General features: G+C 41.4%; 1 protein-coding gene across 1 annotated transcript in view; it reads right to left on the bottom strand.

Annotated features, from left to right (window-relative positions):
- SNTG2 (syntrophin gamma 2) overlaps positions 1 to 17,099 on the bottom strand; it is a 134,919-nt gene that overhangs the window by 54,246 nt on the left and 63,574 nt on the right. The window contains exon 10 of the mRNA XM_060272268.1: positions 10,548 to 10,675. Within this exon, the coding sequence (XP_060128251.1) occupies positions 10,548 to 10,675 (128 nt within the window). The remainder of the gene's footprint in view (positions 1 to 10,547; positions 10,676 to 17,099) is intronic.

The raw sequence follows: 17,099 nt of genomic DNA, 5'->3' as shown, positions 1-17,099 counted from the left end.
ACCTGTAATATGGGGATGAAAGTAACAGTTTATCCTTACATGGCAAATAAAAGGGCCATGTATAATATACAGGTAGGTTACTTAAGGAAACCCTTAGACTGATTATGATTACCATATGAAAGAATCAATCTGTTTGGATTACCGAACACACACCTGCGTAACCAGATCATGTGTGCGGAAAGGTTTGCAAAAGTGGGCTGAATGGTAAATGAAGATTGAGGGGCAAGCTGTTCAGAGCAGTGTTGGCAAGAAAAATGTACTTCCAGAAATAGCTTAAAAAGCAGATGAAGCAGAGAAACTGCACGGCCTCCAGCTCAAGCGCAAGTCAGCTCCCGTACCCATGGTTCACATTCTATCTGATACGGTCATGTCAAACTGTGTGATACATGATCGGGGTGAAGGGCAAGCCGGTGTATGAATCACATGCTTGGGGGATCTTGAGCTATTGTGCATGGAGAACCAAGGCTACAATCTTGTGCTTTTAAAGTAAGAGGAAATAATATAATTATAATTAGTCTCTTGCAATTTGGAGAAACTTTTGCATGTATACACATGCCCGTGCAAATTTTTCTATGTTTCATGAGTAAGTATGGCACTATTCATATGTAAACTGACTAGCCATTATGCATGGGATTCAGGCATGCAGATAGCTTGGATAAATGAAAGCCTTCAGCAGGTAATTGTTCTTTCATAAAAAAATTCCTTCAGTAGCACCTTAAAGACCAACTAAGTTTTTATTTTGGTATGAGCTTTCGTGTGCATGCACACTTCTTCAGATACCTGCATGCACACAAAAGCTCACACCAAAATAAAAACTTAGTTGGTCTTTAAGGTGCTACTGAAGGATTTTTTTTTATTTTACTTCGACCCAGACCAACACGGCTACCTACCTGTAACCTGTTCTTTCATAATTTAACTATAAAGAGTAGGAGACCTACTGTTTTAAGTGAAGTACATTAGTACAGTTCACGCCACAGGGTACCTTTGGGGCATGGAATCAGAATTTATCTGAACTGACAATAAAATGGCTGGGCAGCCTGGTAATTCTGAATTGGATCTGGGCCTGGCTAGTCATTTTATGGGTCAGGAAATACCAAGAGAAAGGTGTTATATATTAATACTGAAATCAGTGACCTATCAAGCTGGTTTTAAAGCCATCATTAAGATAAATGCAGCATGCCAACAAGGAATTAAATAAATTGCATTAGGGTGAGTTACTATGCAAGACTTCTCCTTCCACATATTCCTAGTGTGCTAAGGAAAATGCCATGGAAAAAGTTAGACTACATCAGTAATCACAATGATAATTCCAAAAGGGACACTGGGCATCTTCACAATTCACTCACTGATACCATTAATTAAAATGAAATAAGGATTTCTATATTTTTGTTATGGCTCTATGTGAGCTTTAAAATAATTAACATTTGGGTCAATCATCTGATCCGAGGCCTGATTCTCAAGGGTTTGTTCTTAGCACCATTTCTAGAGTAGAACTGTAAGCTTATAGAACCCAAGTCCATTTGAATGTGACTTATATTTATACACAGTGGTTACAGTTTGGTTCAGAGCTAGGCTTTAGCACTCTTCACTCTCCATAGGGTATTATTACTGCCCACTACTAGTAAAAAAAAACCCCTCTCTGTTTTATTTTTCATTAGTGGTCAGTGTGGCATGTGGTCACTGGGCTAGGGGACTAGGCTAGTCCCCTAAATGTTTCCCTGGCACCACTTCCCCAAAGCTCAGGAAGCTTCTGCTCTGATGGGTCCAAGAGCCCTGCCCGGCTTTTGGAAGGAAGCAAGAGGGCTCCAGCTTCCTGTCAGAGCCCTGGCATCTCCCCAAAGCCCAGGAAGCTTCTGCCCAGTTCAGGGAGTGAGGCGTGATGCTCACGTCCCCCTCCCCCATTGCTTCTGCAAGCTGATGCTTCTAGCCCTAACTGTTCCCCTACGAAAATGTCACCGCACACCACTGTTAGTGGCAGTATATAGCATTGGCCCTTACCTGCTGAAGGATCTAGGAGTCTTGGTAGACCACAAACTTAACATGAGTCAGCAGTGTGATGCAGCAGCTAAAAAAGCCAATGCAGTTCTGGGCTGCATCAATAGGAGTATAGCATCTAGATCAAGGGAAGTAATAGTACCACTGTATTCTGCTCTGGTCAGACCTCACCTGGAGTACTGTGTCCAGTTCTGGGCACCACAGTTCAAGAAGGATGCTGACAAGCTGGAACGTGTCCAGAAGAGGGCAATCAAAATGGTCAAAGGCCTGGAAACTATGCCTTATGAGGAACGGCTTAGGGAGCTGGGTATGTTTAGCCTGGAGAAGAGAAGGTTAAGGGGTGATATGATAGCCATGTTCAAATATATGAAAGGATGTCATATGGAGGAGGGAGAAAGGTTGTTTTCTGCTGCAGAGAAGCGGACACAGAGCAATGGATTCAAACTTCAAGAAAGGAGATTCCACCTAAACATTAGGAAGAACTTCCTGACAGTAAGAGCTGTTCGGCAGTGGAATTTGCTACCAAGGAGTGTGGTGGAGTCTCCTTCTTTGGAGGTCTTTAAGCAGAGGCTTGACAGGCATATGTCAAGAATGCTTTGATGGTGTTTCCTGCTTGGCCGGGGGTTGGACTGGATGGCCCTTGTGGTCTCTTCCAACTCTATGATTCTATGATTCAATGCTACGATGTTTTTAGCCATATGTTTTTAAAACCTGTGACCAAGGAAAACATTTGTATCAGTTCAATTCCTGTCATGTCGCAAAAATAACCTGGACAAGAATCCTGTAGCAGCAGGGCTTTCGACCCCCAGCCAGAACCCAGTTGGTGGCACCTTTCAGGTGGACGCCACTGTCATTATAAGAGAACAAGGGAGGTGTTCATGGTGAGTTCCAGCACCTCTTTTTCTAGAAAGATAGCACTGGGTAAGCGTAACTTAGTTGAAGAAACAGGTAGATAGCTGTGTTGGTCTGACGCAGTCAAAATAAATTAAAAAATTGTCCAGTAGCACCTTAGAGACCAACTAAGTTTGTTATGGGTATAAGCTTTTGTGTGCATGCACACTTCTTCAGATACTTCTTAGTTTAAGAAAGATTGCATGAGCTGAGCAAGAACTTGAAACAGCTGCATCATGTTGACTGTCAAAGGGAGAATCATTTCCCCTGTTAGTAAAGTGAATGTCCAATGGATCAAAGTGGACTAAAGCAGAAAATATGAGTGATAGTTATATTATTTTGTCTTTAAAAAAATCAAACAAAGCTAATATCTAAATATAGCAAAATAATAATAAGGAAAGGAAAGGAAGAAAAGCAAAAGCAAAAGCAAAAGCAAAAGCAAAAGCAAAAACAAAACAAAAACAAAACCAACACCCAAACAAACACAAAATTTTATATTCTATCTACCTTCTATCTTAATCTTCAATTCACAAAGAGATCTATGTCTTCCCAGCTCCTACCTGAGACAGCTCCCATCCTTCTAAGCCTCACATTCAGGAAAAAAACAACAACTCTATTCTATTTGCCACACATATATCTTCTATCAATGTTCTCTCTGTTTGTATCTTCATATCATCCATATAAGTAATATATTTTAATATTAATAAAAACTATTGGAAACTAAATAAGAAGAAAAACAAAAAGAGAAAAGGAGATTCCTCCACTCTTCCATCTGCCAATTATAATTATGTTATTTCCTATTCTCATTACCATACTCTAAACTTGTGAAAGATCCTGCCAGAGAACTTGAGGACAATTCAAAGATGTTATTTCTAGGAAAAAACTATTACTACCAGCAGCTAAATGCAGCCCATTTTTCGGAGGCAGTACACAATTTAATGCCAGATGTTGGGAAGTTATAGCAAATAGCTATTGCCCTCATGCCCTAGCTTGTAAAGTTTCAAGATGCATCCCAAACAGGATTCTTGATTTGAACCAGCTTGGTTCTTATGGTTTGTTTGGTTTTTTTTTAAAAAAAATCTGATCACAACAGTCATAATGTTCCTTAAAGATACAACCGTATATTGGACCAAAGGACACAAAATAAATTAATCAAATACAAATTATGTCTTTTGCAAAGGGCGTTAGCATCTCCTGTAAAGCAGGAACTGGGCAATTCCAGTAAACAACAAAATTTCGACACTACTGTACATATCTGACTTCTTTCTCAACAAATTATGCTGGAAACTGCTGAATTCTCAAATAGTTTATCATCAGGCCTTGAGTTCTCGACCATGGTTGTAGCCAATATTTAACATTAACTCTAACTCTAGAGTTAGAGTGAAAGTGCTCATTCCGTTACTTTGAGCAAACATGTAAGCAAGCTTGGGTACATGATTTAAATGGTCCATATGCAACTTCAAACAGTAAAATGCCTCCAGGAAATTCAGGGTCAAAGTGGGGAAGCAAGAGATCCAATCAGTGGCGTCACAACGGGGGCGGAGGCGGTGTGCTCCCAGTGGCACGTCTCCAGGGGTGACAAGGTGCTGCTGCAGCCACATGCAGAGGATCCTCTGTTCGCGGCTGCAGCTGCGAGCTGAGGATCCTGCCCCACCCAGCCTCCCTCGCTTGCCATAAGCGGCTCCTGCTTTGCCGCTTTACAGTGAGCCAGGGGGGGTCGGACGGGAGCCGCGGCTCCCCCTACCTCCCTGGTTTGCTGTAAAGCAGCAAAGCACGAGCCGCTTACGGTGAGCCGCCCCACCCCCAGCCTCCCTCCCACCCTGGCTCCCACTTTGTTGCTTTACAGCAACCCAGAGAGGGAGGGTGGGGGGCAGACGGGAGCCATGGCTCCCAAGAGGATGCAGCTTTGCCAGTGCCCCAGCAAAGCGGCGTGGGGGGGGGGATCAAAAAAATTCTGCACTGGGTGCCACCTGCGCTTGCTACGCCTCTGGATCCAATGCTGTGCTATGGCAAAATTTCTTACAAAATTAGGCCAGGCAATACTGATTTGCCTCAGAGCTAATGTTACATTAGCCCAGGTACCAGAATTAGCCAAACACAAATCACAAATTTACAAATTTTGTAATAAGAAGAGCTGTTGAATGATCTTGCAAGAGGACTGTTTACTGCCCAGATACATATCTTAAAATGTCAGGTTTCAGCTTCACGATAACTGGAGAAGTGAACCAGACATCTAAGGTCTTTTAGATGCAGGTCAGTATGAAAAAATTCAGTTTATTCCACAGAAAGAACATGAAAAACAGTACATTAATTGGCAGTTTAGACCTTGGTACTATGAAATTGTTAAGATCAAAACATGCCTTGTATAATTTGTTTCAAAGCCTGCTTTTCAAAATGGTAATTGTTTGTATGTGATCTACCCTAATATCCTTTGCAACAATTATTCTCACTTTGAAGTTAGCTTTCGTTAAGCTACCGTAGCACTTTATTGTCTCAACTGATAGAACATGAAAGGAAAGGGGAAAGGCGTGTAGAAACATACCTGTATTGTTAGAAAAGGAGATAAAAAGGCAAGCTGCTAACATTAAGTTCAGAGTTTTTAGGCTGAGCACTTTCTGCATGATAGAAATAAGCCACCATTGGAAGAGTTATGAAATATTTTGAAAGGCCTGGGAGCCAGATGCAGCAATCCAGTCCGGCCCTTGGTGCTGTCCCTGGGCCATTCTCCCCCTCCAAGCCATTCCCCCTGCTCTGGTCCTGCTCTCTTTACCCTCTTCTAGTGTTATTCCTTGGCTGCGATGCATAGAGGAACTATCATAATGCCTCTTGCTTACATGAATAGGGGTTGGAGATATGTGTGCTCATAGACACTTCTGGTTTTTGTAGAAGCTGCAAAGTAGCCAACTGTACAAAGGAAAGAGGCTCATCTATTGTCCCCCCACCCCCGTTACCGCCTTGTGTTCCCCACCAGGAAGTTCTCAAAAAGCTAATGTGTCCCATACTGTAGACTGAAAAAGATTCCCCTGTGCTGATCAACGCTATGATGCAATGCATTTTCGTATGAACCTCTTGGTAAGTTTCAGTCTGCAATATTTTGCTGGACAAATATTCTATTAAGCATGGACTTGGAAAAGTCGCTTCTGCTGCATCCTTATCAGAAGAAGGCAGATTTACTGAGTTCCCTCTACACTTTGCTTAATGCAAAGCCTATGGCCTTCATTGTACAAGGGTGCGTTCTAGTGAAATCCTCAATATGATGAAACTTCCTTTCTTTTCCTCCCTCCTGCAGCTCCTCTTGTCCCTTCACTGCTCTATAAGGTGCCCCAAGTTTCTGAAGCAGATTGCCAGGATGGATAGGGGGCTGAAAGGGGGAGGGAAGGAAAGTAAGTACCATTGCACATGATGTGCTCAAATCTGCTTAGTGACCTGTTAGAACAGGGGTCCCCAAACTTGCCCAGCATCGGGCTGGTTCCTCCGGCACCGATTGCGCAACGGGCCAGAGGGCAGGGGAACATGCTCCCATACACGCGTGCACTCGCTTTTTCTGGCATGGCACGGTGCTGGAAATGGCTTCTGCGCATGCGCAGACATCATTTCCGGTGCACATCCGGGACGGAACGGCACCAGAAATAGCTTGTGCACGTGCGTATGGGACCGCATTCCCCTGCCCTCCAGCCCGCACAAGCTATTTCTGGTGCCGCGCCGACCTGGAGATGGGCAACCGCACCGTGGCACACCGATAAGACCAGGCAGCAGCGGGAGTTGTTGGGGGCCGCACAATTGGCTCGCGCGGGCCGCATCCGGCCCCCGGGCCTTAGTTTGGAGACCCGTATTAGAACATTTCCTATTCAGCCCAAATACTTGCCATTTGTTTCATTACCCCTAAAGTCATACTTCCCCTAAAACATCTACTTTCTCTGCATGTAATTTGTTGTCCTTGGTGTATTATGTTTGGCGTAGATTATCTTAGCACCTGAACTGCTTTTTGTTTTAAAGGGAGTTGTATCTACTGTGTGAGACATTAAACTTTCTACTTGAATGAGGGTAAAAAAAAAAGCATGAATCAGAATAACAAGCCTACAGCATATTTAGATTACTATTGTATATCGATGCTAAAACACACATCCTGTCAATCCAGATGTAACTACTACCACTACTACTACTACTACTACTACTGATATTAGATCAGTCAGGCATAGTACAGCCAATATGGACCCCATCACTTTCTAGAAATATTAGTTTTTTGATTATTTTTTTAAAAAACCAATAGCGTTCATAGTGGCCAAGCCCAAAGTGTGGCTTACTGGGACCATGTGAATACACTGGCTCCCATAAAGAGGCTGGCATTTGCTTTGTTCCTACCCATTCCTTTCAGTTTAGTACACTGTGGGGCAGCTAAACCAAGGTTTGGCGTAGTGGTCCTCCACACTGTGGTTAAGCTCTCTTCTCCTTAACCAGGATAGCTCAGTTGGTTAGAGCATGGTGCTGATCACGTCAAGGTTGCAGGTTCGATCCCTATGTGGGACAGCTTCATATTCCTGCATTTCAGGCGGTCAAGATGATCCTTAGGGTCCCTTCCAACTCTGATTCTATGTAGCCAATGTTTGTTCTCTGGCTACAGACCATAGTTAAGGGGGAGAAAGGTTAACTATGGTCCCACCTTTGGACAACAAGCTAAGCCAGCCTTAATAGTCATGGCAGTTAGGAATACAGCCAACTAAAAGTATAACACTGCACTTGCACATGGATAAGTGTACAAATTCCTGTGCTTAGTAACAGTACATAATGGATATACTGATTATGGATATTGTTTTATTTCATGCTGATTTCTAGGTAGATCATCGCGAAAATTGCACCTAACTCAAATGCCTTTTTGTTCTGTAGTAAAATAACATGAATAACGACAAAGGAAATTATACCTTTGCTTGGTCACACATTCATTACTTAAGCATAATTGCTGCTATTTATAGTTTCACTTTACTATGCTTCACTTCCTCTCTGGTTTATCGTGTGAGAAAGTCACAAGAGAGAGAGCTGAGGGCTGCAGAATTCATAAATCACACATGCAAGGTCAGTTATCATGGAAGCAGACCTTCAGTGAGATGCAAAGGCTGTGTACAGACAGTCTAGTTAGGGTAATTACGGAGGAACGGGTTGTTAGGAGAGGAGGCAGAGCTGCAGGATACTTCCCTGAACGGGATCTTCCCTGCAGGACATTGGCTTATAGAAAGTCTCCTTCTTCTGTGTTTTTCCCCAGAAGGCATCACTGGGGCAGAAAGTTTCAATGCTTCTCTGACTAGGTGAATTGAGGGAGCATCGAGTTAGCATATCACTCATTAGCAATGCTCCTCCTGTTGCTAGGATAACAGTTCATTTCATTAGCAGTGGGGGCTGCTACCTTGGCTTCTTTCTTGCAGAGATCTTCCCTGAACAGATACCATGGACTTCTGTTTATGCTTTTACAAAACCCCAAAGCTGTGCCTTTTCTTTGCCATACATGGGATTTGGCCATAGAATTCTGCAGAGGGTCCTAAGTGCTTTAAAGTTTCTTTTGTCTTTCTCTGGCATCTCATCATAACGGATACTGCTCAGTTACATTGCAAAAGAAAAGCAGAAACTGCAGAGTATTCCCTTCCTATACCAGAGCAGCTCATTTAAATCAAGGGACAAACACTCAATGGATATCACCTAAAGTTTATATAGATGGTGTAAATATATGTGTGTGGGGTGGGGGTGGGGCGCGCATGTGTAAAGAACAGCATGGAATTAATAATGTGTTCACTTTGAAACTGCACTTGTATCTTCCCATTAGCTGAACAGATGTCCGAGAAACAATACATGCCTCTCAGCAGCATAATGCCTATCAGTGGAAAACAAGTCCTGAAAGTTCAAAAGGATGTTATAATCAATGGTGTCAAAGATACTGACATGTTGTAAGTTTATAGAAAAGATTAAGGTGAACAACAGAGATGGAGGAGCACCCGGGATCAGATAAGGCTATAACCTTACGACAAGCAATCTGTATTGTGTGCAGAAATCTGGAACCTGTCAGGAATATTTGAAGAAAATAAAAGATTATTTAGAATGAGATAGCGAGAATGCCAAAAATAGATCACTATCTCAGGCATCAGAATGAGAAAAATGACTAAGACTAGCAGGGTCATTTTGCATTGCTTGCTCACTGCCTAATGTAGAGAGACAGTGAGGAAAGCTTTATTTGTGGCTGTTTTGTGTGTGCTTTCAGTGTTAAAAGATGGCAAACACAACCTCTCAGTGTAGTGAAGGGGATTTTTTTCCCCCTGCCCACAAGCTATAGGAGAATGCAAATGCCAGGACTACTGTGAATTCCGTGCTCTGTTCCAACAAGCAACGCTGCTGCCGGCCAGGGGTTAGGATTGCATTTTCATTAACCTCAATAAATATTCCTTGTACTTTATAAACAATGCTTCCCCTCCCCTTCTTTCCCCTCAAAATAATTCACGACACATGGGAGCTATCACCTATTATGCCGTGCATAATTTTATACACTTCTGCTGCTCTTATCCACCTTTTCTCTCCACTAAAAAGCCCCCAACGCTGCAACTTTTTCTCATAGGAATGTTGAAAGGGTTCGTTATTTAGTGAGGGGGAAATACAGGGAAAAATGAATGTGTTTGTGTGTGTTGGAGGGGGGCTATGAAGGAGTTTAAGCCAGAGGGACTTATTTACGTTGTGAGCCAACAAATGTAAACAAACAAAGTCAGTCACTGAAGGGGGATTTTAAAAGATTTTGGAGATAGTGCCAGAAATTCCAGATAGTACAGAGGGGTATAATGTCCCCCCACTATGAGGAATTCTTCATCTAATGCAAAGGTAATGCAGTCTGAGTTGGGCGTTCCCATATCACAATTAAAGGGACGTGATGAACGTCCCTGTGGAACACCCTCCCATCAGATGTCAAAGAGATAAACAACTACCTGATGTTTAGAAGACATCTGAAGGCAGCCCTGTTTAGGGAAGTTTAGGGAAGATTTATGTTTTAATGTATTTTTAGTCTCTGTTGGAAGCCGCCCATCATTATATTATTATTATGAAAGCTTTCTCACCTTCTGGTTCAATTAAAATTCGAAAGGGATTCCGGGATATGATGCCATTGCAGAGAAACAAATGGACATTTAAGGTTTGGGTTGTGGAAGAGGCGTGGCTAAAATGGGTAGAGGTGGAGCTTCAGCTCTCATTTACAGTTTGCCAGTTTTAGTCTGGTCATCATTGTTACCAGCCCTGAGCTTTGAGAGTAAGTGGCAGGATCATAAATGTAAACAAGGAAACAAATCAACTCCAGCTGGATTTTCCCAATGCTTACAAGCCATTAGCCCAGCTTCTTTTTCTCAGTGAGCTTAGAATCAATTGTTGGAATATTTTTTTCGTTACATATTTCTCTTTATGACTGTTGAGAGAAAAATGTCCCATAGGGTTGTAGTCAACCAACTTTTACTCAAGAGTAGACCCACTGAAATTAATGGCCATGACTAACTTAGGTCCATTGATTCCAATAGGAGTAAATGTTAGTTGAATACAGCCCACAGACTTCTTCCATACATTTTCAAGCAGCCAGTCCCTTGGCTGCCAGGAGCAGGATGCAAATCATGTAACCTAACTCTTTTCTCTTTCAGATTACAAACCTTAATTTATTTGTTCCAGCTTTGTACCTCGAGATTCGGGCCATCGACAAAGGAACTGATAAGGTGTCCAGCCAGCGCTTCTCATATTTTGGTTCATTAGCTATGGGTGAAGAAGGTGACGATGGTGCCTGTATAGAATAAATGAGAATCAGTAAGCACAGTCTACTAGATCACACTGTGTAGGAAACATGAATATTAATCTGTGGATGTGCCCTTTCTCAAAATTAATAAGGCAGAGTATCATTGTTTGGGAAATTCAGAGTGCATTAAAAAAACACAAAAAACAATAATTTATGTAAAAATGGAACATTTGTGAGCTGTCTGAGCTCATTTTCTCCCCTATTATTTGTGCAGTGGTAACATTGCTTTTATTTCTGTTAAAAGCATAAGCCTCACACATGACAGCATAATGTTTAAGTGATAAATAATGCTAATTTACATGTAGAAGACCTCTCAGAAGTCTTACTTACTTCAAAAGCACAATAAAGTAAGAGGATAATGTGATTGCAAAACACTGTACCTTGTCAGGTTTTTTTTATAAAAAAAATTCAGAGATAAATAAAAGAAAATGTGCATGGCTATCTTGATATAAGGAACTATGAATACAAAGTTCTTCACGGGCACACCATGAGCTTTGCAACAAATTATTGTTTCTTTATTTACTGCATTTAAGAACATGAAACTACATGTAGCCTCTGCAAAGACAAATCATATTAACTACCTTGTAAATAAACAAAACTTGCAGAGATCAAATCTGAAATAACTTTTTCTGACGAGGCATCGTTATAGACACTATTTAGTACCAAAGTATACAATCAGATACATGAGCAATGTCACACAGAAGCAAACACCATATTGGCATTCCATTGGTAGGGTTTGTTTCAATTCCTGCAAGGTGTTATGTGTCCATTTTTGAAAGCTTATTGAAACAAGGGTCAAATATCCCCATGCTCCTTCAGTGAAAACTTTCTTTCAATTAGTGGTTCCAGCTCCAAAAACAGCACCCCTCGCAGATAATGAGTGTGCTAATAATGTGTTTGCTTTATAGCTGATAGCAATTTAAGAAGCTGCACTATTCCCACTGGTGCCTGAAGTTTTGCAAAGAATTGCAAAAGTATTGCTAAGCTTGCCAACAAAGAAAGCATCAAGCAAATAAGGTGTTTTCATGAGAAATACGTTGGCATTAGCCACGGAAGAAACACACAATATGTTGTGTAAATTGTAACAAGTAAGAATGTACAGTAACAACAGAGCATCAATTTATTTCATTTTGTAGTTTGCTCAATCCTAAAAGTTCCAATATTCAAAGAGGGACCATTTATCGCCTTGTTCATTCACCAGCCTTATAATGATGAAAAGTCTTGCAATTAATGGCTGGGAAGACGATTGATGAAATGTGGCATATTCAAAGATTTCAGAGTGCAGCAAAGCAGACATTTTCACATTTTACATAAAAGTCATTGCCATTGCATTGTTCTTCACTTTGCCACATGAGAGAGCATGACACTCAGCAAGAAAAAAGTGACACACCATGAAATGTATTATTCATTCAGTGAATTGCACTAAGTAGTACTAAGTAGAAAGGTGATAGCAATTGCACAATATGAAATACTTATTTTGCTTCAGATTAATAAATATGCTTATTAATCCATCCGTAATACAACACACACACACACACACACACACACACACACACCTCAGGATACAAGCCTCTATTCAATTTATACCAGCTATAGAATTTTAATATTTGTTCCTCTGTCCTGGTAGATCTTTGATATCTGTTTGCTCCAGGCACCATGCACTGGCCCAATGTCACAAATACATCAGAGTAGTGTTGCATTGTGTCTGCATCATCTCACAGATTGCCCTGCTTCAGAATTTCACCCACGATGATGTAAGAGGAACTTCTGCTCTTCCATCACAGTTGGGAAACAAGCACAATGCATCTCACATGACATTAGCAGTGGCAGAAGTGCAAATTACTGTAACTCAAATAAATGCTGATTGAAGATTTTTGTTCCTGTTCAAAGCACTAGCACCTCCCTCGATATTAGAACAGAACTGTTCTAACAGTTTCCATCCTGAACTTTTTTTTTTACTTAAATAATTATAAATATATGCTTCCTCCTAAATTGCAGAGTGACCAGCTCCTTCCTTTCACTTTATCATTTTGTCTTTCATCACACAAATGAAATGATTTTCGTGACATTCTCTAATACAGCCACAACATTTATTAATGGCTTAGTATTTTCTACGGTGGCAAACCTTTATGTTGGCTTTGTACAAGACGCGACATGGAAGTGTGAGCTACAAAATATGTGAATATACAGACTCAGACAAAACATGGAGACATTTTGCTGACTGAGGTGGAGCAGGAAATGGAGCCATCCCCCACAAAAGTCAGGGCCGGTGAAGTTATTTGGAACTTGCAGAAGAAAATCCCACAAGTGACTTCCCCCCTCCCTAGCAGTAAAAAACACAACACTAATAAGTCAAACACAATTCAAAGTGTTGGTACTGACCTTTAAAGCCCTAAACGGCCTCGGTCCTGTATACCTGAAGGAGCGTCTCCACCCCCATCATTCAGCCCGGACACTGAGATCCAGCGCCGAGGGCCTTCTGGCGGTTCCCTCATTGCGAGAAGTGAGGTTACAGGGAACCAGACAGAGGGCCTTCTCGGTAGTGGCACCCACCCTGTGGAACACCCTACCAGCAGATGTCAAGGCAATAAGCAACTATTTTACTTTTAGAAGACAACTGAAGGCGGCCTTGTTTAGGGAAGTTTTTAATGTTTGATGCTGTACTGTTTTTAATATTCGGTTGGAAGCCGCCCAGAGTGGCTGGGGAGACTCAGCCAGATGGGCGGGGTACAAATAATAAATTATTATTATTATTATTATTATTATTATTAACAACAAAGCCTTTTATGATGCCCACAATGAACTGCCTAGGCAGCCACCTTGCTACCTACTTTATGGTAGGGCTGCCCTTACTCAAATCTCAGACCATTTAAATTAACAGCGTAGGAGTCAAGGAATGTGTGAAATGTGTTAAACATCCCCACACTGCCATTTTCCCCAGTCTAAATGGCCTCCTCACTTGAAGGTACTATTTACTTCACAGGGTAAAGTATGCAGTGCCATATTCAGCTGAACTGTAGTTTTAGCATAAGCTGGCACAATAGGACCCCCACCCCACAACTCACAATTCCCAAATCTGCTCCAGAGGGATTGGGGAGGGGGAACCTCAGAAAAGATTTAGAGGGCAAGCGAGGGGAGGGGAGGGGGAGAAGGTTTTATCTTGCAAGGAAAATATTTGCACTGATGGAACTGTAGCCTCAGAACTACGTTGAATACAACCCATAGTTTTCTTTAGTGGGACCAGTAACAGTTGATTGGGATAGAGGGAAAATAACACAGAGAAAACAGGACCGTGTGTCATGTCTGTGCTCAAAATCAGAGTCCCCCCATGTTTGCATTTACTTAAAGATAGAAGGCTCGGGAGATCGAGTTATGCCTCTCTGACATAAAAAGTCAGTGTGGTAAGAGAGTCACACTAGAAACTTGGAGGCCAGGGTTCAAATTTCCACTCAGTTATGAAGCTCAATAGATGACCTTGGAGCACACACTGTTATTCAGCTTAAAGCACCTTTGGTTCTCAGATACATTAGCAAAAATAGGTACTACTACTACTACTACTACTACTACTAATAATAATTGATATGTTGCCCATTTGACTGCTTTCTCCCAACCACTCTGGGTGGCTTCCAACAAATTAAAACACAATATGACATCAAACATTCAAAACTTCCCTGAACAGCGCTGCCTTCAGATGCCTTCTAAAAGTCAGGTAGTTTATTTTCTTGACATATGATGGGAGGGTGTTCCAGATATCTTCATTTGTATTACAGATCTTGGTTTGTATAACAGCAGGGCATAGTCTCTGACTTAATATATGAATCAATATTTATATCCAACTTCTATTTGGCCTAGACTGCACTCAACTTTTATTTGAGTTGAAGATAATTAACACTGAAATAATGAAAGTAGCATGAAAGAAATGTATCCATACACATGTCAGGCAGTTAAATCCATTTCAAAGGGGACAGAACGTTACACCCCAAATAACAAGCGAACAGTTGAGATCCCTTTGCTATGAGAATTTAAACGATTAGCAACACAGGACTCATGAAAATGCTCAATTGTCATTCCTTGAAATGAATGCCTTCTGTCAAGGGAAATGTTTTTGCTCAGTAAAGCTAAAATAAATATCCAGACTTAAAATTAAATGAATTCACCTAGTCAAACATCAAGCTTTCAGTGTCTTTATTTCTCCAGAGAGTCAGTCCATGCAGAAATGACTAGCCATCAAAATTGGAAACAGGTGCTCAACAGGGTCCCACCATTTACACAAGAATAACAAGGGCTCTGATAGATTTGGCTAAGAGAGAGTGATATTTTCCCCATGGTTACATGGTGAGCAGTTCCCATGTATTTTCGTGCAGACAGAAAAGCAGGACAGAGTTACAGACAACTGTATGTATCATGCAGCTTGGCCCCATTTTATGCTACCGGGAGATACAAATTGAAATTCAACAAAGCTGTGTGACCAGAGAGGTGATACACACAAGGGCTAGATATTTCTTTGGCTCTCTCCATTTCATCCTGGAACAGTGATAAGTGACCCTTCAGTGAAAGTTGGAGTTTCTGGCATCAAATTTTCACATGAAGTTTCTGGCTGCCTGGGTCATCTCCAGCTATTATGAATTTAGCTTTCCATTAAAGCTAACACAACTGCTCAGTTTTTCAAAACTGCAGCTTGGATTTTGCTGGACAGGAGTCAGTCTCAGGACCCTGAATTATAGGGGTGGGGGTGGTGAGTTTGCTAAGCATTGTGGATGCCTGCACCTACAATTAAAAGTGAACAGCAGAAGTTTCCACTTCTCTCGATTTTTCTTTTACATTTAATATCAGAAGTCCATGTCCTGCTTGCCACAGTGGAAAATTAGATGCCTCCAGGAAACCAACAACAAGCACAACATGAAGGCAACAGTCATTTCCCATTGGGTGCCCACCCCATTAACTAGTATTCAGCCATGCTGCTGGGGCCAGCATCAAGGGTTTGTATGGATGGGCATCTCCCAAGCCTCCCTACTGTAGGAGGAGCCACCTGGTCCTGCAACAGTGAGAAGGTAGGCTGACTGAGGGAGAGGTATCCATGAAATGTGAGCCATCCAAGGACTCCACAAAACCTGGAACTGACACTGTACACAGTTTCTGAATCTGGAGGTTCTACGTATCTAGCCATTATGGCCAGCCGCCATCAATAGACCTCCATGAATTCCCTCGTATAGCCAAATTCCCTTATATGGCCAATGCAACATGGCACCGTGTTGCACTGAAGTCCAAAGATCAACCGTGCATTGCTTGACGAAACACCTTATTTTATTTGCCCTGAATCTCGTACCTTCATTCAGCTTCTGCTTGTGGCAGTGCCAGAACACTTTCTCTTGGTTGAAGTAGCTACCATTTCTACCTCAGAATGCCTTTGGAGCAATGCTGTGTCGTGAGTCATAACACAGGCTCATTCCAAGGGTCTTCTATGGGCAATTGGTGGCCACCTTGCCGTAAATTTCAGCCAGATTCTGATACAAACTTTAACTAGCAGTGACCTATTGGGAAAAGTTGGAATCTGTGTTTAGATATTACGCCACTGTGGTCAAGGCAGGGGTGGGAAAGAGAGAGAAGAGGGACCCTGCAATTAAACAAAACAAAACAAAGCAAAAGCAAAAGGCACACTGCTCAAAACAGAATTAGAAACAGAATGAGAAAAACAATAAAACTTTTTTTTTAAGTAGCAGAACTAATCAGATATCCTTTCTGCAGCAATGTGCCTAATGCTTACACGAGGAAGAAGAAAAGAAACTCATGGGATCATGGTCAGTTAGAGCTGTCAGCTTTTCATATTCTTATGACAAATGATTTGCAGTACTTGGGGAAGTTTCTGTTTTAGTTCTGTGAATGACTGTGAAGCTCAATAGAGAAAAAAAAGTGAACAAATTCCTTATGTTGTTTTTAGTAATTTTAGTAATTTATAAAGATCCAATTAAGGCTGCCTCTGGATGGAAGAATCAACACATAGCCATACATTAGAAATTCAGATTCCTAGGAGTGGAAATCTTTTGCTGAGTATATTGAAAATAATTGTGTACAGTTGACAATACTGGCAGTATTAAAGTACATGCAACAGTATAATAAATGTTGATGTAAAATAGGAAAACAGAATTAGATGGATATATCAAAATATGTAGGAATGGTGGGAAAGTTAAGTGAACCTTGGAAGGGGAGGGAGGGAAGTCAATAAATGTATGGTATGATAAAAGATGTTTGTAATGTAAAAATTGAAAATTTAGGGGGGGAAATTGATATTCCTGAAATACTTATTTTGTCTAGTGACAATGAATACAAAGATTACAATCCTTTCTTGTACAGGACTGAACAAGTTTAAGATTCTATGAGAAATGCTTTTACCACCTGGAAGCTAAAATGCGAC

Source organism: Zootoca vivipara, chromosome 3 (assembly GCF_963506605.1).
Source record: "Zootoca vivipara chromosome 3, rZooViv1.1, whole genome shotgun sequence".
NCBI lineage: Eukaryota > Metazoa > Chordata > Lepidosauria > Squamata > Lacertidae > Zootoca > Zootoca vivipara.
The sequence above is the reverse complement of the archived record's forward strand: the minus strand, read 5'-3'. Positions and strand labels throughout refer to the sequence as shown.